The sequence below is a fragment of the Apus apus genome, chromosome 1, assembly GCF_020740795.1.
Source record: "Apus apus isolate bApuApu2 chromosome 1, bApuApu2.pri.cur, whole genome shotgun sequence".
Lineage (NCBI taxonomy): Eukaryota > Metazoa > Chordata > Aves > Apodiformes > Apodidae > Apus > Apus apus.
Genome location: NC_067282.1, coordinates 205,047,523 through 205,068,576, shown reverse-complemented (window position 1 = coordinate 205,068,576; position 21,054 = coordinate 205,047,523). Strand labels below are relative to the sequence as shown.

The window sequence follows — 21,054 nt, the reverse complement described above, 5'->3', positions numbered from 1 at the left end:
CATATTTGTAAACATTGATGAGGTCCCCCCTCAGTCTCCTTTTCTCCAAACTAAAGAGACCCAGCTCCCTCAGCCTTTCCTCATAAGGGAGATGTTCCACTCCCTTAATCATCCTTGTGGCTCTGCGCTGGACTCTTTCAAGCACTTCCCTGTCCTTCTTGAACTGTGGGGCCCAGAACTGGACACAATATTCCAGATGTGGCCTCACCAATGCAGAATAGAGGGGGAGGAGAACCTCTCTTGACCTACTAACCACACCCTTTCTAATACACCCCAGGATGCCATTGGCCTTCTTAGCCACAAGGGCACACTGCTGGCTCATGGTCATCCTCCTGTCTACCATGACCCCCAGGTCCCTTTCACCTACACTGCTCTCCAGCAGGTCAGCCCCCAACCTGTACTGGTGCATGGCATTTTTCTTCCCCAAATGCAAAACTCTACACTTGCCCTTGTTAAACCTCATCAGGTTTTTCCCCGCCCAAGTCTCCAGCCTGTCCAAGTCTCTCTGAATGGCAGCACAGCCCTCTGGTGTGTCAGCCACTCCTCCCAGCTTGGTGTCATCAGCAAACCTGCTGAGGGTACATTCTGTGCCCTCATCCAGGTCGTTGATGAAGATGACATGGAAATGCACCTGGAGCTTTTGCAAATCACATCCAGAGCTCTCCATGTGCAGCTTCCCACAGAATCATGGAATGATTTGGGTTGGAAGAGACTTTCAAGGTCATCTAGCTCCAACCACCCTGCATGGGACACCTCCCACTTGACCAGGTCTCTCCAAGCTCCATCCAACACTCCAAGATGGGAGCCCAGGTCCCAAAACAGGGTCTCCCACTTGGTCCTGTCCCAGAAACAGGCCGATTTAAGGGCTGCTTTGGGAAGAGGATTAGATCACACCAGGAAACCATATGAACTGTGGACAGGAAAACATCCCTGTGCTGCCTTGACATTTTTCCTTTGTTAGATTGAGATTAAATATTAGGGGGAAGTTCTGGGCTGTGAGGGTGGGGAGAGCCTGGCCCAGGTTGCCCAGGGAAGCTGTGGCTGCCCCATCTCTGGCAGTGTTGAAGGGCAGGTTGGATGGGGCTTGGAGCAGCCTGGGCTGGTGGGAGGTGTCCCTGCCCATGGCAGGGGTGGGACTAGATGATCTTCATGATCCCTTCCAACCCAAACTGCTGGATGAGAATGATTCCTTGCTTATCTGCAATCAGCCACCCTTCAAGGCAAGACCCAGCTCTACGTGGACCTGAGCTCTTCCACCTGTGGCACATCCCACAAGCACAAGCAGATGGGTTTTGCACTCACCTTCATTCTCAATGTAATTTCTTTTCCCAAATGCAGCTTCTGGGAGCTTTTTCTTCAAGTCAGACAAACCCATGACATGGTTGAGGTCCAGGTTGGTAGGCCTGTGGGGATAAAGCAGCAGATGGTGAGATCACAAGCATGAAAGGCTCTCAGGATGAAGAACAGCAAAGAGTCCTGGTTGCCCTGTCACTGTGAAACCAGGGAAAGCTCTGGAGAAGGCAGGGGAAGGTGCAGCTCACTTAGCACTTGGTTGATTTGAGGATCCTGTTTGTTAACACCTCCAAACACTGATACTGGTGGCTGTGTCACTCACTGGCTGTTTCAAACTGCTGCCTGTTGGTTGTCTCCTGAATACTGCAAATGTTAAATATCTCTTTTTTGAATGCTAATTACCTCAAAACTTTATTTGCCATCGGGCTGACCTGTAAACACAACTGGCTGATGGTACCTGCACCACCAGGAAACACCACTTCTCACAAGAAGAAAAATCCCAAGGAGGAATAAATTATTTAGGATAAGCATCCCAAAGCAGCTAAAAAGAAACTACAAAGTACAGCCACTTCCAGCCACAGGTCAGGGCCTGATCTCATGTCCTCATCCAGCTGTTGCTGTGACACTGCACCACTGGCTGCACGACTCCTCTGACGCTGGTGATCACCCCATCAGTGCAGGTGGTAGGTTGGTACAGATGGAAAAAGGGGTTGATGAACAAAGGGAAGGGGCAGAAGAGACAAAACTGGCTTTCACTGGCACAAAGACACCCAGAAGTGTAAAGCTTCCCCCTCCACCAACTGCACAGGAAGTAAAAAAGAAAGGGGCAACTTACAGCTGGGCTGGAATCGTGGAGCTGTACGGGGTCCTGAGGGCAATGTTGCACAGGAGCTGGCCCTGGATGGAGAGCTGTCCCCTCCATGGACAGTACAGTGCTACAGGCAGAAGGGAGAACAGCTCAGAGAAAGCACAAGAGAGAAGGAGGGCAAACAGAGAAAAGGACATTTATTAAAAAGAAACCCCAAACACCAGATGCTCCTACCTTTGTGATTAAGCTCAGGTCTAGGGAAGAAAAAAAAAAAGGGGAGAAAAAGAGGAATATTTAGCAATGGGAAATGGAAAGACAGCTTACAAAAGTGACTGGGTGCTTTGGAATGACAGCAAGTTGCTTACAGGCTCTCTAGGGCCAAGACAGGCATCTCCTTGGGCTCCCTGTACTGGCAGGCAATGACCATGTAGGGGCAGACCTGGCGGGGCCGCTGGGCAGCGCTGCCTCCCGACACCTCGTACACGTAATACTGGGAAAAGAGGGATGAAAACAACCGAGGTGAGGAACGAACCAGGCACCTGGGCCAGCCCCGTGCTGCCCTGCAGCCTGCAGGCCAGCCCAGACCCACTGCAAACCCCATACCTGGCTCTGCTCAAAGGCCTGGAAGTGGCTGGTGTTGGATGGTGCAGTTCTGCTCAGGGCGATGTGGCAGTCGTAGCCGGGAGAGGGGCAGGTATAGCTGGTTGTGTAGTTCTCAGATACCACCTTGACCTTCCCCTATGCCAGAAAATGTAGCCCAGAAACAAAAAATAAACACACGGTTGTTTGCAGAAACTTATTTTGAGACCTTCCCTGAAGCCCAGTTTCAGAGTCCCCAGCACAAGAAGGACATGGAGCTGGTGGAGAGAGGCCAGAGGAGGCCACAGAGATGATGGGAGGGCTGGAGCAGCTCTGCTCTGGAGACAGGCTGGGAGAGTTGGGGTGTTCAGCCTGGAGAAGAGAAGGCTCCAGGGAGACCTGAGAGCACCTTCCAGTGCCTGAAGGGGCTCCAGGAAAGCTGGGGAGGGGCTTGGGACAAGGGCAGGGAGGGCTGGGAGCAGGGGGAAGGGTTTCCAGCTGGCAGAGGGAGCTGGAGCTGAGATGTGAGGGAGAAATTCTGGGCTGTGAGGGTGGGGAGAGCCTGGCCCAGGTTGCCCAGAGAAGCTGTGGCTGCCCCATCCCTGGCAGTGTTGAAGGGCAGGTTGGATGGGGCTTGGAGCAGCCTGGAATGGTGGGAGGTGTCCCTGCCCATGCAGGGGGGTTGGATCTAGATGATTTTTAAGGTCCCTTCCAACCCAAACCACACAGTTCTGTGATTTTAAAAGACCCCTGAATCCTTCTCTTCCCCAAAGACAGCATTGCTGGCAGCCCCACACTCCCCACCTCTATCAGGGGCCTGTGTGCATTTGTGTCTTTCCAAACTTGAGGGCCTGACTCAGTCAAGTTCAAGATGTCAGACCAACCTGGGCTGCCCAGGAGAGCAAGAGGGAGCAGAGTGTTTTCTCTGTCACCTACAGAGAGCAGGAGCCAGCTCCTGTAATTAAAAATGCCCCAATGAGCTCTCAGCAGAGACGATTTTACATCCCATCACAGTTCTGGGCACCCACATCTCCTTCAGAACTGCTTGCACTCTCTAGCAGCCTCATTCCACATAAAAATACCCAAACACTTGTATTTTACCTTAATTAGCTTACAAATGACAATATAGCCTGATTTTCCATGATACCAGGGTCTTGGATGAAGACAGTCTGCATACTTGGAAATATAAACCCCTGTGAAAACAAAGCAAGGCCAGATAATGTCAATCATCTGTCAAGTAAAGTTGATTACCAAAAAACCAAAGAAATCCCTGGAAGAAGGAGCTTCCCTGAGGAACTGGGACTCCCTGCAGAGCCAGAGCTGCAAAGGAGAGCAGCAATTGCTGCCAGAAAAAAGGTGAAACTCTGATTTTTTTCCCTTTTCTTTTTTTTTGGACTCCTGGTATGGAACAGCATGATATGATTCAGGGTCAGCTCAAGGAAAGGAGTTAGCCTGGGATTTTCCTGGGAGAAGTAGCCCAGTTAAGGTCAGTTTTGCCCACATGACATGAAAAAGTGCTGAGTGAGGGTCTGTCTCTTGCAGGAAGGTCTGGTGAAGGGGCTTCCAGGTCAGACTGCAAGTGGAGCAGGTACTTTGCTCCATCTGGAGTCACCCAAAGGCAACATGGGCAACACACTGGAAGGGTACAAGAGCAGCCCCATGACCTGGCACAGACCCCTCCCAGCCCCCTTCCTTGGCTCTTACCTGCCCTTCAGTGACCCAACTTGAACCTTCCACCCATTCTGACTTGGCTTATTCCCACCCCTTCTCTATGCTCAGGGCATATCAAATGTGGATTTACTGGGGACTGGGGGGAGTTGGCTCTTCAGAGAAGTACATGGAGGGGGAAGAGGGACTGGGCAGGGGAAGAGCTACAAAAGAGACACACCATAATATTCATCTCAGTCCACCAGGACTAAGATGCATACCCAGATAAATAACCAGTTCTTGCTTGGGTTTTACATTCACTGCCATTGTCTGCTCAATAATTAGGTGTCCTGGCCTGCAAGGACTTGCAGGATGAGCACTGGGAGATGTTCTGCTTCTGACAGAAGGATTTCTTGGGAGTAACATGTCCTGCACTGCAGGGCTTGAGGTTCCCAGACCTTTGGGCAAGGAACAAGCACAGACTGAAAAGGGCTTCAACACATCATGATCTGCTCTGGTCATTAACAAGATTGCTGGCAAAAAAAGCTCAGCAAATGGGACTCTGAAGAGCAAACTGTTGGGGAGAGGTGCCAGAAAGGCACTTTGGTGATAAAGGTTGTTATTAACAAGGGAGAAAAAGCCCCAAAATGGAGAGATTAAGAGCCAATAACAATCCCTGGGGAAGATCCCACCTTCCTCTGGATGAGGGGACAGAAGGGGACACTGCTGCTTGCTTGATTCAAACAAAAGCAGTTTCCCATGGAAGAAACACAGATGTGTGGATCTTTGCAGTAAATATCAAGGCAGTACTAGGAGTTTGTCTGGGCTTCTGCTTTTGTTTCTAAACAAAGGAAGAGTGAAGAGGTTCCTTGGACCTCTGACTGGAAATCTTACCTTTTGCTGGGTCACCAAGGGTGGAAATGGAGCTGCTGTTCACACGGAGACCTGTCTGACACACCTCTTTTGCCTTCAAAAGAAGAGACAGCCTCTTTTACCATCTATTTTCAAAGAGAAGGGACAAAGCTACAGAAATCTGTAGCAGGACAGTTGGCAAACGTGCTGCGAGGTAATTACAGGTGGTTACAGCCTCAAAACACCCATGTAAACACCCATGGTGTAAAGAAAACTAACCTGAAAGTGGACAGGAAGAAGCACCAGAAAGGAAATTTATTCTTCCAGCCACTAATCAAGTGGAAGCAAAAGCTTAAAAAACCTGGAAAAGCCCAGCCTCTCCAGAAACCACTGCAAGAACAAGGTTGGACTTTGCACTTTTCTTTATCTGCACGGGCAATTTGTGGAAAAATAAATGCAATGGGGCTGGCATGAATGCAAAGGATGTTTGCTCTTCTGTGCTCATTCCTCCACAGGCACCATTACTGCCTTGGGAACATCTCATCAGCTTTGATTTAATCCACCTCCAAAGCAGATTCATCAAAGTGTGCAAAGACCCAATGCATGTTTGACCAAAGAGTGACAAGAGGAGCAGTTTGAAGTCATGATGGGTGAGAAATAAAAGCAAACCAGTCAGACTGTACTCAGGCCCTTTATGAGCAACATGTGGCACTCATCTCACCTAACTTCTGCCTCCTAAAAGACAAGTGTCTAGCTTAGACTCACCAGCTAGACTTCTTCTCTGAACAACCAAGAGAGAAGCACCTCCAAAGAGTGATTTAGCCCCAGGATTTTAGATGCCTGCATTAAACCAGGTCCAAATGTCCTCTGAAGACCCTCCTCTTTCCTAGGGAATGCTCAAGCTCAGTCACTTAGCACAGACTGTGCTGTTTCCAGCAGCTAACATCAAGAGGGACAATTCCCACACCCAACCTGAGACTGGAAGTGGTTTATTCTGCTGTAGCTGGGTCCAAACTGGACTGAACTAAACTGCATTCAGGCCACACTTACCCTGAACAAAACCATCTCTGCCATTATTTAGCATGGCATCATTAACTCACATTAAAAGTCAATTCTCACTAGATTCCCTGAGCATCCTCCTTGTGTGGACAAGTTCTTCTCACAAAATCAAAAGCATCTTCGTGAAAAATCTCCCAAGAGCTGTGTCACCTAGATGGCAAAACCAAGGGGACTTGCCCAAAACCACTGGATAAACTCCTGTCTCCTGTCACAAAGGTGCTTTTCTCTTCTAAGTATACGTGAAAGGTTTCATCTTGACCATAAATCCACTGGGACAAAGGGAAACTCCTGCTGTCTCCCTGCAGAGGGCAAAGGGGACAGCAAAATCTCAAAACAGGAATCAACTGGAGAGAGGCAAAATAAGATCCATCACTAAAACCTCCCAGGAGGTGCTTTCAGAACTTGCTCTGGATTATTTATGCAGTAATCACTGCACTGGTAAGTGGGGTGCAGAGAGCCAGGACACTTCAGTCAACAGAGCTGCTGGGCTTTGGGGGGACAGAGCACATGTGCAGGCACTTGGTATCAAACTTCTTAAGCTGAATCAACATTTCAGGTTACCTCTTCTTCTTTATCAAACAGGAGAAACGCAAAGGTCTCCTCCAGCTCCTCCTGGCTGTATCCTGCTGCTTCCTTTGCTTGGGCAAAAGCCTTGAGCTGCAGAAGACAAAACAACCCTTTGTTCTCATCTGTTTGTGCCAGAAGGGCTGAGAGCTACAGGGACAGGTAGTGTGAGGGCAGCATGTCCCACCTACCTTCAGCCATGGTCAGGATGGGGCAGGTGATGCTGGACCAGCTCATATGCCCACACAACATTCCCTCCCCCAGTCTCCCACCACAAGGACCCCGTGCATCTTCTGTCTCTGCCTCTGCCCCCAGCAGAACACATCCTGTGTCCTCCAAGAGACAGCAGGCACATCCAGCCCCACAGCATCACACTGTGCTCATCCCATTCCAGCCTTATCCCACCTTGCCACACACTCTTGGCTACTGGGGAGCTTCTTTCACCAAGCAGCTTGTGGAGCATCACATTCAGTAGCCAGTTATGGCCACCAGAAGGCAAATCATCTCAGCCATAGAGAAGATGCCTGCTGAAGGGGAGATGCTTGGAGGCACCCCTCTTTTTTTGGTTGGACTTGATGATCTTGAAAGTCTCTTCCAACCAGAATGATACTGTAATGATACTGTACTTTTCTCTCTCCACTGACCAGGGAAACCAGGACTATTTGATGAAGAGGGCAGGTGCTATCCTGCACCTACAGCTCAGAGGGTCTGGCTACAACCAGGTAAACATTAGTCCAGTTTTTTTTGGTCTGATAATTAAAGCAGAGCATGTCCTCAGTGCAGACAGGGAGAACACCGTGGGAGCTGGATCTGAGCCCATGATGTTTTGGGGCTTTAATAAAAGAAGTTCTAGAAGGATGGGATTTTTTTAAATGGGCTTAGAAGATAAGAAAACAGCAGCATCATCACTGCTTTGGCTTGTTGTGGCTCTGGGACTCACAGGAAAATCAACAAATGACTTGATTCCTGCTTTCCCAGATTTTTATCCAGCTCCACAGTGACTATCCCAGATTTAGGGAGACAAAATGTCTGGGCTCTATTTAATTCATGACAACAAGCAAGACTGGTCATCTCCAGTCCCCACAGGAGACAGCCTGTCTTCCATGTCAATGACAGTGGGACTGTAGGAATGAAGGCATTTTAATGGTGGTTCCTTACACATTCCAGTCAGCTGGAGAAAGGGAAACAGGGTGGAAAACTGGCACCTGCACAGGTGTGAGAGCAGACAAAAGAAACACCACGTGGAAATCTGCCTTGCTGTAAATCAGCAAAAGTACAATTAACATTCAAGCTCCCCTTCTGGGTACCAAACCAGGACTTCCACCTGCCCCCAAAGGCCTTCTCCAGGAACTGCTGCTGACTGTTCAGCAACATTGGCTGAATGAACCTTTTGTTCCTGATCAGACTGGGAGGGGAAAAGTACCAGAAAGCAAAGAAAAGGCTCCCTTCAGTCAGCAACTGCACATGGGGCTCCACAGGCAGGCAGAGCAACCACGTGCAAAGGAAAGACCTGCCAATAAACCAGCACTTCCAGGAGCCTGCAGCTCCCAAAGAAACACCACCTCTTCCCAAGCTGCCAGCAACACCCTGCTCCTTCACAGGCCTCACCTCACTCAGGAAAACATCATTTTCCACCAGGATTGCTCTGCTGTACTGAAAACCATCCTGCGATGTAGAGTGCAAGTAGGAGCTCTGGAGCACTGCAACTGCTGTCTGCAACAGGGAACTCGGTGCTTCTGATTCTGAGTGAAAACCTGCAGGAAGAAGGCAAAAATCAGGTGTAAATGTTAACTGTGGGCACCCCCAGATGAGCACGGGGCCTCAGCAGAGGTGGGCAGCAGCTGAATCTGACCCACCAGACACGGGCCTCATTTAACAAGCCTTCATCTCCATGCAGCAGCTGCCCTTCCAGCCACACAACCCCCAAGTCTTTGGCTGCAAGTTAAATTGTCCTTTAGGAGGAATATAAAGCTCCCCTGTCTGCCCAGGGAGCCCTTCAAGTTCTTCATTTGCAACAGGAAAAAAAACCAAAATAAATCGTTAGCAACTGCTAGAAACAATTCCTGGTGGTAAATTAACTTTGTGTTGAGCAGGTCAGAGTTTTCTCTCGTGCTAAAAGGTTACTTAGATTCTTCACACATTCAAGAGTGTAAGAGTTGATGGTGTGTGCTCAGTTTCTTGGAGTCATCTGATTTTCCAGAAAGATCTTCAGGTTTTGACTGAATGTGGTTTTCAATACCACACGAGCAAACCCTCCTTCAAAGCCTTAACAGGCAGAGCCTTCTCAAAGCCCAAACTTCCTGGACATTTCCAAGAGAAAACATCCCAATGAAACACTTCCCAACAGCATCCCATCAAGAAGAGGTCCCGAAGCAGCTGACAAATGAATTATGGATGCAGAAACAAAGGAAAGCCCTACAGGTATTTGTGCTCTTAAAATCCAAATATGCAACAAAGCACTTAGAAACACAGGAAATCTTGGGCTCAGTCTCTGTTGCCCATTTAAAAACCTCTGTTATTACTGGTGCTGATTCCTGAGCTATGAGATTTCAAACCCCAAGCTGAGTTTGCAACACACATTGAAAAGGTTTATTATGTCTCCTGGCCCATACATTTTAGAAAATAAAGGAGTTATCTATAAAGGAAGGAAAAACAAGCAGAACTGCCAAACCCCACCTGAAGAGCAGGTTTTTAAAGAACCTCACTTAAATTTTTAGGGACAAATAGATAAATTCTCATTTTAACCTCTACAGCAGAAAGACCCACATTCCTTTGGTGATGAGCAAGACAGCATCTGTTATCACCCTGCAACCTACTTGGTGTTTTGAGTCCTGTTTTTAAAAGGTTTTAATTGTTGGGTTGTTTTGGTTTTTTTCCTCCCCTCAATTAAAAGAAGATGAGAAGACAGAACCATTCCTTGTGTCACAATTCTTATTAGTCCTCTCAAATTACTCAAGGCCAAAAAAAGGACCTAATGTAAGAAACAGGGAAAATGACAGTTTAAATTGCAGGTATTCAACTATTTTAGCTGCACTGCCCTAAGCCAGTTCAGCCAGTCTGCACTGTGGAGCTTAACAGGGTATGGAGACCGTGTGTCCATTGTGCCAAGCAAAAGAAAATCCAGACTAGGCAATAAGTGGGGGAAAACAGTATAAAAACAGCTCTAAAAGTGGTTCTAAGAAAATAATGTATTGAGAGGCAGGTGGGAATGAAAAATGGGAGCACAGAAAGGAGTCTTCAAAAGTACTTTTAACTCTCTCAGCCTTGCTCTGGGGTCTTCTGTGACCTCTTGTATTCACTTTCTAATCCTCCCACTTTGGAGTGATGCTTCTGTCATCATTAGAATTAGTAAAAAAGCAGGTGAACACAACTTGGTTCCATAGCACAGAAAACTGAAAAATAAAGGTGTCTTCCTGCTGGTTCTCAGTATTATTGTCCTCTCTCTTTTCTAATGAGGGTAGGAAGGGACATTAAGTTCCTTTCTCCAAGTTGAGTTTTCCTCACTTGTCTTTCATGTTGTCTTGTTTCTTCCACCTCGTGGGTCTCAAGGAAGCAGTCAGGGAGGCTCCTCCACAGAAATCAGATCAAGGAGTTACACCCCAACTCACAGCTCTGCTCAAAGGCTTGGAACAAACAAAATGTTCCTTTTTCACTTCCTGCCCTGAGAACAACAACATTTGTGTCCATATTCATCTTCCAAGGAGTGACAGGCTTGTCCTCAGCAGCTTCTCTCCCAGCCTAAATAAGCCCAGCTCCCTCCACAGCAGCTGGTGCTATTTTATTTCACAGCTACTGCTCCAAAACCACCTCATTTTTCAGGGTGTGATATTCTGCTCCTCCCACCAAGAGCATTTTGTAACTCTGGATCATCAACAAGTTTGGAATCTTGGAGCATGAGAAAGGCCAAGACTAAATGTGTGAGCTAGGAGCCAGTTGTGTTTCCAGTATGAGAGAAAGAGAGTTCACAAGGGGCTAAAAGCCCCACTGGGAGCAGAACAGGTATGGAGAGTGTGGGGTGTTCAATCAGCCAAAGCATCAGATATTCAGTGTCTTTCAGGGATAAAAACTAAAGGCTTTAAAAAACAAAACAAAACAAAAACCTGGGAAGCTTTTGGAAATGCAACATAAACCAGCAATTTTGCAGGTGATAACTCAAAGATTTGATCCTCCCTGCAGGTTCAGCCACGGTGGAAAAATAAGAAGTCCAAAAATGGGGTGGGAGGGAGGGAAAGACACCATAGTGATACATAAATACAGGAAAGGAAACAATGGTGGAGCGTGGCAGGGAGCCTGGCAGCTGGCTCAGATCCTCCTCTCCCCTTTCACATTTAAGAGGCTCCTTCAGATCTGTTCCCTCCCTAAGGAGGAGTCCCTGACACATCCAGGTTTCATTTGCAGGAGCAAAAGGCCCTTGACAGTCTCTGTACAGGCTGTGAAGAGGAGAAAGTGAAAGTGCCCAAACCAGAAGTAAAAGTGAAAGTGGCTGTTGCAGCCTGGATGTGCTACCACCCCCACGCAGCATCCTTAGGGAACAGGAAAAGTGAAAGTGGCTGCTCCTCTCCAAGCAGCCTGGATGTGCTGCTGCTGCCACCACCACAAAGGATCCTCAAGGAATGGGACTGACTCCTCAGGTGGGGTTGGTCGGAGGGCAGACACACTGCAGGATGGATGGGTGGAGGGGAGCTGGAGAAACTAGAAGATCTTCAAGGTCCCTTCCAACCCAAACCATTCTATGATTCCATGAAACCCAGTGCAGCTCTGCACCAGCACGGCCCAGCTGAACCCACAGTGGGTGTTATCCATGCCCTGAAATCCCTGGGGATGGGAATTCACAGCCTGTCCTGGTGATTTCCTACCCTGATAGTAAGGGAGAAAAACCAGTCACCTTTGCAGCAATGAATAGTATCAGTTGCCAGCACTGCAAGGAAGGCTGATCCCTTCCTTGTGCAGTGGCTGTGCAGAAGGCATCCTCCAGGAGCTGAGCATTCCTTGGAAGGGGACTAACCTACTCCTTCCTCCTCCTTTTCTAAAGGTAAATCCAGCTCCTTTGACCTCTCCACACCTGCAAATGTCATGACGTGTGCCATTCTCTACTCTGCAAAGCCTTGGACATGCTCCTGTGCCTGCCAGAGCTGCACAGCTTTCCTTCCCTTTCCAATTCAGGGCTCCTGCAGGTGCTGGATGCTGGTTGGCAGGGCCAGCTGAGGCCAAAAGACATGGACTTCCCAAAAAAGAAGGATCCTCTTTTGGCTCATCCACCCTAATATGACCTCTGGATGTGCTCATCACACAGAGACTTTCCAAGTCAGCACAGGAGGAAAACCTGTGGCTTTTGAGCCTCTTCCTCATGCAGAGAACAAGGTTTGCATTCCTGCCTGCTCTTTAATTATTATTTCATAGAAACACAGAAGAGTTTGGGTTGGAAAGGACCTTAAATCACCTAGTTCCAACCCCTCTGCCATGGGCAGGGACACCTCCCACCAGCCCAGGCTGCTCCAAGCCCCATCCAACCTGCCCTTCAACACTGCCAGGGATGGGGCAGCCACAGCTTCTCTGGGCAACCTGGGCCAGGCTCTCCCCACCCTCACAGCCCAGAATGTCCTCCTAACCTAAATCTCCCCTCTTCCAGTTTTAAAGCCATTTCCCCTTGTCTTATCATTCCACATCCTCATAAAAAGTTGTGTGTCCCCCCCCGCTTTCCTATAGGCCCTTTTTTACCTTCAAATTTTGACCTTAAAACTTTAGTAGCAATTGCTGCAGACATCTGAATGAAGCCAGCAGCCCAGCATGGTCAACACACACTGAGCACAGCCACACTGCTCACCCACAGGGCTTCTGACCTGCCCTTGGTACAGCTGCTCCTGTGCTGTCCCTTCCCACAGCCCTTCTCCATCTTGCCTCTCTTCCACCACAATTTCCTCCACTTTCTGCCATTTTTACTGGCCGTGTCAATTCTGGTACCACCACATGCCACTTTGTACCATCAACAATTCGTGTACTGCCAGTTGAGAGCCTTTAATATTATCATAAAATCATGGAATCACAGAGTATGCTGAGTTGGAAGGGACCCATCAGGACCATCAGCTCCTGTCCCTGTGTAGGGCACCCCAAGAATCACCCCATGAGCCTGAGAGCATCATCCAAACACCTCTTGAACCCAGGCAGGCTTGGTGCTGGGACCACTGCCCTGGGGAGCCTGTCCCAGTGCTCACCCACCCTCTGGGGGAAAAACCTTCTCCTGAAATCCAACCCAAACCTCCCCTGACTCAGCTTCCTGCCATTTTCCCTGAGTCCTGTCACTGGTCACAGGAGGGAAGAGATCAGGACCTGCCCCATCTCCTCCCCTCATGAGGGAGCCACAGACTGCAATGAGGTCACCCCTCAGCTTCCTCTTCTCCAACCTGAATAACCCAAGTGACTTCAGCCACTCCTCCCAAGTCATCCCTTCCAGACCCTTCACCATCCTCGTGGCTCTCCTTTGGATGCTCTCCAATAGCTTGATGTCTTTTTTATATCCTCTCAAATTCTGCACCTCTGCTGAAGTCCACTTTGCTTCCTTCTTATCATCTCCCATCTGATTTTGCTCTTCTCACTCTTTGGTTTTATTTTCTAGTAATTCCTAGCACGCAGTAATTATTATGACAATTCTATGAACCACCTCTTTGAACTCCACACTAGAAAACCCAGGTACTACATGCTTGACCAGCTACTTACCTGCAAACTTCCTTTTGCTACAGTCTGCTGAGAGAGCAGCCACTAAGGTGACCTGGTAAACATACTGACAAAGAAGGATGTCTCTTTAGCCAGGAAACAAGGACTCAGTCCTGGGAGGTCACTGATAAGCTCAGCCAAAACCTCCTGGATGGGGTGAAGCTGGCAGGACAAATAAACTGAGATAACAATCTGACCTTCCAGGAGAACAGAAGTCAGCAACACCTGTGCTAGGAGCTCATGTCAATGTCCTACACCCACTTACATATCTATGCCAAAAAAGGTATAAAAAGCAACTTGCTACCTTCCCAAAAGGAGCTTCTCTGCAAATAATTCCCTGTATGAAACATCCCGGACAGCCCAGACTCCCACTGACCATATGCACCTCACTGCCCCTGGACTTGGTGACAGGGATCATCTCTGAGGTGACACTTTTCCATCCCCAATTACAGAATCACAGAAGGGTTTGAGTTGGAAGGGACCTTTCAAGGTCATCTAGTCCAACCCCCCTGCAGTGAGCAGAGGCATCTTCAACCTGACCTTGAATGATTCCAGGAGTGGGGCATCTACCACCTCACTGGGCAACCTGGGCCAGTGTCTCACCACCCTCATCATAAAAATTCCTTCCTTATATCTAATCTAAAGGTGCTCTTCTTTAGTTTAAAACCCTCACCCCTCTCCTATCACGACAGGCCCTGCTAGAAAGCCTGTCCCCATCCTTCTTACAGGCCCCCTTTAAGTATGGAAGGGCCACAATAAGGTCTTCCCAGAGCCTTCTCCAGGCTGATATATTTATAGCTGCACAGAGAAGGAAAGTTTCATTAAGTATAAACTTGCTTCACTAGATGGAATTCTGTAATAACATTATATATACATATATATATATGTTTCCTTTAATCTTGTAAGACAGATACACTTGCTTTTCCAGTGGTAATTTTGTAGAGACTTGTAGAATATATTTATATATGTACATATTTGGTTTTACTGATAGTAGCTCTGTAATTTCCAATAAAGAAATTCTCAGAAACACAGACTCTCATTTCTCTGTTTACTGCAGAGTCCTGGGAATCCCCCAGTCCTGATCTTCACCCACCTGCAGGTCAGGTCACCCTCACATGACACAACCATGACTGCTCAACCTGCTCAGCCCAACGTTTAGAATAAGAGTCTTGGCTCATTAACCACTGAAGCACAGAAGTCATTCTCCTCTTCCAGTTTAAGCCAAAACTTTAACTAAATTAAGCCAAACTAAGCCAAAAATCACCATCTCCCACTGTTAGCACGGCACTGAAGTGGGGAATTCTTTCCACTGGCATATTTCATAGAATCATAGAATCACAGACTGGTTTGGGCTGGAAGGGACCTCAAAGATCATCCAGTCCCAACCCCTCTGCATGGGCAGGGACACCTCCCACCATTCCAGGCTGCTCCAAGCCCCATCCAACCTGCCCTTCAACACTGCCAGGGATGGGGCAGCCACAACCATCCTGGCCAACCTGCTCCAGTGTCTCACCATAGTTGATCCCCTCGGGATTTTCTTGTGCTTCAGCATGGGTCCTTCAAAGCCTTTTGGGCTCCAAATACACACTTCTACATCAGACAAGTGCCTTGTTCCTGCTGCTCCTCCTATTATCAGCAGCTTTCACAGCTCTTCTGCTTCCCAGCACCTTTTCCTTTCACTTTCTTGCCTTTTTTCTTCCTGTTTTTTCCACTCTGAGACACAGACAACTATTCTAACCTTGTGTTTGCCATGCTGTCAATAAGCAGAGCTGGCTGAACCTGCCACAAGGAAACAAATCTGATCTACAGTGTGTACTGTGTACAACAGAGCCAACACAGCTGGAATATTACATGTACCAGAGGCAGATGCTGGGCATGGGGTAGGTTGTCAGGACAGCCACGTGCTCCTGGTCCAGCTAAAACAAGACCTCTGGCTTAAACCAGGCTGATGGAGGCACCAAGAGAGTCTGGTGGCACATGGAAGGGGAAAAGGCCACCCACGAGGGACAGAAGAGGTGGCACAGGTTGCATCAGAGCCACCAAGAGCTCTATAACAAGCAGCATTTTCTCACCATGGGTTGCTGCAGATAGGTTCAAAGACCAACTGGACAGGTTGGTGGGGAAAATATTAAATAAGATTCCAGCTCTTTCTCAGGAAGCCACTGAGTCACAAACCTGTGCAGTTGGCAGGAATTTGCAGGATCAAGAGTGATGTAACTTGGTCCTGTTCATGTGCTTTTCCCTAAATGACCCCTCCTGGAGTCAGAAGGTCAGCCAAGATGGGTATTTGGTGTCAGTTGGGACAGCCCATGAAATCAGCACAAGGTTTTACCCCAGTCCAACGTGTGTGGAGCCAGGCTGACACCAGATAATGGAGATGAGGTGCCACACCAGCCATGAGGGTGGCAGGAAGCATCATTTACTCTATGTGGTGCTGTGATGGGCAAGACCACAAACTTACCAAGTCAATTATCCTGCAACTGCTTAAGGCCTCCTGCAAGTAAATCATCATAACAGATCACTACAAAACCACCCTCCTGCAGCAGATGTTTCCTACCACTCTCAGGAAGAGAAGATTCAAGAACTCTTCTAACCGTGCAGCTGTTTTCCCCTCACAAAAACTGACCTCTCAGGTTGCTGGGTGAGGGGGGGAATTTTTGCATGGCACAGCTCTCTAACCTTTGAAATGAGCTGAGAAAAGTTAATCAGGCTGATGCAGCTCCACTCTTCTGAATTTACATCCCTGGCCTCACATCTGGGAGTTATGGCCCTGTTTGGGGTGAGATAGTATCTTTTGCAACCCCCTGGTTTGAAGTATTTAAAACACTCTTTTGTTATCTAGGTGATTGCTGCTCAGCTGGAAAACCCAGGTACTGGATTGTCTTTTAAATTACCTCTGGGATCAAGCAGCCCAGGAATGCAGGTATCTAGGCTACAGGAGCTCTTGTGATGCTTTTCATCTCAGTATCACAGACTGACAGTATTTATTTAGATCACTTTTGGGTGTCAGGTGATGCAGGGAACCCTTAGTACCCCCTCAGGAGAGCAACCACTCTGCCCAGAGGACAGGCAAACTGTACAAAGACAGTTCCACTCGAGCTCTGCCAACACAGATTTCATCTCACAGCAATACCTGAATGCATCTGGGTGGTTGGGGAGAAAACATTATTAGTTTCCTCACAGGTAGGGAAGGTTCTGATCCTACACCATGTAAAAAAAAACTCTGTGTCCTAAGAAATTGCAGCAAACCTGGTTGTTTCAGACTGTGCCCCAAACTCCTACCCAGAGAAGGCAACTCCAACAAGACCATGACTAATTAGAGAGCAACAGAGCTCAGCATATTTAGGCCTGGGGGAGAAAATCTGGGGAGATCCAACTGCAGCCCACCTGATGGGGAGTCACAGAGATGATGGAGCCTCTCTTCTGGCACTAGCAGATGGAAAATAATAAGGGGAAACACCTCAAGTTGCACCTTGGAAGGTTCAGACTGGACGAGAGGATGGAATTTTTCCCCTGAAGGGTGACGTAGCCTTAGGATGGGTCACAGAGTGGTGAGGGTCCTCATCCTTGGCTGGGCAAAGCCACAGCTGCCCCACTGATGTTGGTGAACAACCTCCTCAGAGCAGGAGTCCTGTTCCAGAGAAGCCTCCCAGGTGACATTTGTTTGATCTTTTAACCCCCTTGTGTTACTTTCAGCTGCTCACCTCATTGACTGATTAGCTCATTAGCTGCTCACCTAACTCACTGCAGAGGCAGTTGCTGCCTTTCATCTCTTCAGATGCTCCTCAAAGCCCTGTCCTGACACAGCTCCCACCTTCTATGATCTTACACAGCATTGTCACCTCTTGGGGATTCCCCCAGCTGTGGGTGTCTGTGTTGACTCTTCCCAAATCTAATCAGAGAATCACAGACTGGTTTGGGTTGGAAGGGATCTTAAAGATCATCTAGATCCAACCCCCCTACATGGGCAGGGACACCTCCCACCATTCCAGGCTGCTCCAAGCCCCATCCAACCTGCCCTTCAACACTGCCAGGGATGGGGCAGCCACAGCTTCCCTGGGCAACCTGGGCCAGGGTCTCCTCACCCTCACAACAAATAATTTCTTCCTAATGTCTAACCTAAATCTCCCCTCTTCCAGTCTAAAGCCACTCTTGTCCCAAGCCCCTCCCCAGCTTTCCTGGAGCCCCTTCAGGCACTGGAAGGTGCTCTCAGGTCTCCCTGGAGCCTTCTCTTCTCCAGGCTCAACACCCCAACTCTCCCAGCCTGTCTCCAGAGCAGAGCTGCTCCAGTCCTCTGATCATCTTTGCGTCCTCGTCTCAAATCTCTCCAACAGCTCCGTGTCCTTCTTATGTTGGGGCCTCCAAAACGGGAGAGCTGCAGACCAGGAACCAAACACCCTGCTGGTGACAGGCTCCCCTCTGCTGGGTCACGTTTCGCAGATCCCTCGCACGCAGCCCACGGGTGCTTGGTTGAAACCCACAGGTTTGAAACCCTGCCAATCACACAGCACCCACAGAGCAACATCCAGCCCTCCTGAGAAACACCAGCCTGCTGCCACGGGAGCTGGACTTGGTCTGCTGCCTTCCAGCACCCTAAAGGATTCAGGCTGGGGATGTCCTGGATCCAAAGCCCATGTGCTTCCCACGTTCTGCAGCCACATCCAGGGTCTCCTGCCACACAAGGCAGCCTGGTGAGACCAACACCAGCAGTTCCTGTGTTAAAAACAGCCTCCCCAAGGCAAGGAGCTTTTGGTTTGGTTTGGTTTCCCCATTTGGGAAAAGAAAAGAAAAAAACCACCAAAACAACCGAACCCAAGTTGTTTGTGGCTGAAGGGAGCAGGGCACACAGTCCCCTGCCTGAAATACTGCAGCTGCATTCCTCCAGACCATCAGTCACTCACTCCTTTTGCCTTTGAGCAAGCCTGAAAACTTCCCAAACAGGGATATATCCTTCCCCAGGCATGGTTTGTTGCATTAAGTTTTGCTCTCACTAAAGGTGCTTTCCTTTCAGCATTGACTTACTTTCCCCTGGTCTCTTGTCTTGCTTTATATGGGGTTATTGCTCTTAACCACCCGCTCTCTATGGACCCTTTGGCTGTGAAAATTACCAAGACTCACTTACAGCTTCAAATAAAACCAGAACTGAAGCCAAATACCAAAATCCCCACACACGCTGACTCCAAACACCCCATCAGAACTACTGGGTAGTTGTTTTACCATCAAAAAACATCCCCCCCCCAAAAAAAAAAAAAAACAAACAAACCAAAAAACCCAATGAACTCTGCTAAAATAACATTGACCCAACATTTATCTCTCTTGTCTCAAAGTGCCTGAGTGACCAACATATCACATGAAATCTATTTTCATGTAATAAAACCATCCCAATTCCACCAAAGCTGTAAACCCACCTGCATTTTGGTGGGTGGTTACAGGGACCTACGAGAGACCTTGCCCTGATGTTCCTTCTCTTCCCCTCCTGGCACAGCTGGGGCTGCATAACGCAGAAAATCAGCAAACCACAGCAGAAGATAAAGTAAAAGAGGCTATTTTTAACCCAGAGAGGTTCAGCAATCTGGATTGCTGCACAGTTCCACCAGGAGCTGTACCAACACAGCTCAAAGACGGGCAGGATGCAGATGTTAGGGGGTACTGGAGATGTTTGGGAATGGGGAAACACTTCAGCTATAGCTCTGCCACCACCAAAACCAGCAGGTTTAAGAGGAACACCAAAAATAGACCAAACAAGTATGTACAACCAGTTTCAGAGTTGCATAGGACACTCTCTGGTCCTAGACAAGTACTTACACTTCTCCTTATCAGAGCAGATAAGGAATTCTCTTGACAAAACCATTTTATCGATCGGAAAACAGCAACTTCTGTGAAATGTGACATTTTCTTGACAACACACTGTGCCTCACAAAAGATTTCAAGTGTGGACTGGTTAACTTCTAGACTCAACCATAGGACAGCTAACACCAACAGAGCCACTTGTTGGTGGCTCCCTTCTTGTTACCTCCTTCAAGCACTGTAACGAGTTCCATCAGGCTAAGAAACATCCACTTTGACCAAACTCTTGGGGTAAAAGCCATGAGGTTAATATTCTGACTAGAATCCCCCACAGAGCAGAGCATCCAGGATGAGGACCAAGCCACTGGGCTACTGATTATATATTCTGGGCCAGGCAGGTTTTCTTGCACCTGTTTAAAAAAAAACAACCCATCTCTGTTCCCATGGAGCAAAGGAACACGTTTATCACCACTTTTTGTGTGCTCCACCCTCTGGCTTGCCCCATCTACCCCAGATTATCCCCCCTGAAGGAGGGCAGACCTACAGCTCGGCAAGCCCTTCTCCTACCTGAGACAATTTGAGGCCAATCTCAGAGCAGAACTGCATGGGATCAGAGGAGAAAGACTTATTTTTTTAACCCCTCCCTCTTCCTCTAAGTCTAATTTTCCAGCAGCCAGTTGCTCCAAGGCTGGGGGGTGGTGGAAACAAAGAGGCCCTGCAGCCTGCATCTCCTCAGGGAGCTGTCCCAGGGAGGGAGCAGCAGGCAGGCGACCTGTTTCGTGTTCCCACACCAGGTTCCTGAAGGGCACCTGCACTGAACCCCCCAAAAAAAACCACGACTAAAGAAGGATGGTGGTCTCTCCCAGCACCCTGAGGAGCAGCCACCAGCCCTGGCGAGGAGCTGGGGGGAAGGAAAAAAAGCCCACGTTGTCTCCAGCGAGCTAAAAATGAAATATTTAAAGCAAGAAGCTGCTTTTTGAGGCGTCCCCAGGGGCTGGGGGCAGATGTATTCGAGGTGTCGTTTCCCTCACCCGCTGAGGAGCGAGAGGACAGTCCTCCCCCCTCCTCAGCCTCGTCCCGGGGGGGTCGGGTTTGGGAGAAATAAAGAGGGGAGGGGGAAAAACGCAGCCTCTCCTGAGGAGAGGAGAAAGGGGGGAGGAAGAAGCAGCCGCCCTCCCCGCGCCGAGTCCCCCTCACCCCGCCGCACTCACCCGTCCCGCCGCGCTGCCCCTGGCCCCGCCGCTCGCCCATGGCTCCCCCCGGGCTTCTCTCGGTCGAAGTTTCACCCCCACAGCGTTTTCCTCAGGGGTAGCCCAGCCCTGCCCGGCCCTGCCCGGCCCTGCCCGGCTCCGGGAGGGACGCGGCGCTGCCGGGCCGGGCGGGCTTGAGGGGCGGGAAGGCGGGAAAGGGGGGGGAAGGAGGGAAGGAAGGAGGGAAGGGAGGGGAGAAGGGAGGGATGGCGGCCATCCGCCGGCCCCAGGAAGTGAGGGACGGGGGCGGAGACCGGGAGGGAGGAGGCGGGGGGGGGTTTAGTTGGGTTTGTGGGGTTTTGGTTTGATTTGGGGGGGGGGGGGGGTTGTGTGTGGGTGGGAGGGAGCGGTGGTAGCTTGGGGGGGGGGGGGGGGTGGTAAGACAAAGCACGCGCGCAAACCTGTCAGATAATAATAATAATAAAATAATAATAATAATAATAATAAAAAAAAACAGAAAGTGAAAACTGAACCGGAAAGAAAGGCGGCTTTCCTCTTCCCGCG

The 21,054-nt window shown here is 49.1% G+C and overlaps 1 protein-coding gene across 6 annotated transcripts in view; it reads right to left on the bottom strand.

Moving 5' to 3' along the window:
* The window catches only part of TASOR2 (transcription activation suppressor family member 2), a 50,683-nt gene extending 29,924 nt beyond the window's left edge, over positions 1-20,759 (bottom strand). For all 6 annotated transcript variants that reach the window (XM_051612019.1, XM_051612028.1, XM_051612041.1 and 3 more), the window contains exons 1-10: positions 20,512-20,759; positions 8,411-8,556; positions 6,800-6,895; positions 5,222-5,294; positions 3,782-3,873; positions 2,705-2,839; positions 2,467-2,591; positions 2,336-2,355; positions 2,129-2,228; positions 1,303-1,403 (exon numbers count right to left, since the gene is read on the bottom strand). In XM_051612019.1, coding sequence (XP_051467979.1) covers positions 1,303-1,403; positions 2,129-2,228; positions 2,336-2,355; positions 2,467-2,591; positions 2,705-2,839; positions 3,782-3,873; positions 5,222-5,294; positions 6,800-6,895; positions 8,411-8,556; positions 20,512-20,551 — 928 coding nt within the window. In that variant the 5' untranslated portion in view covers positions 20,552-20,759. The remainder of the gene's footprint in view (positions 1-1,302; positions 1,404-2,128; positions 2,229-2,335; positions 2,356-2,466; positions 2,592-2,704; positions 2,840-3,781; positions 3,874-5,221; positions 5,295-6,799; positions 6,896-8,410; positions 8,557-20,511) is intronic.
* Between the last annotated feature and the right edge of the window lie 295 nt (positions 20,760-21,054).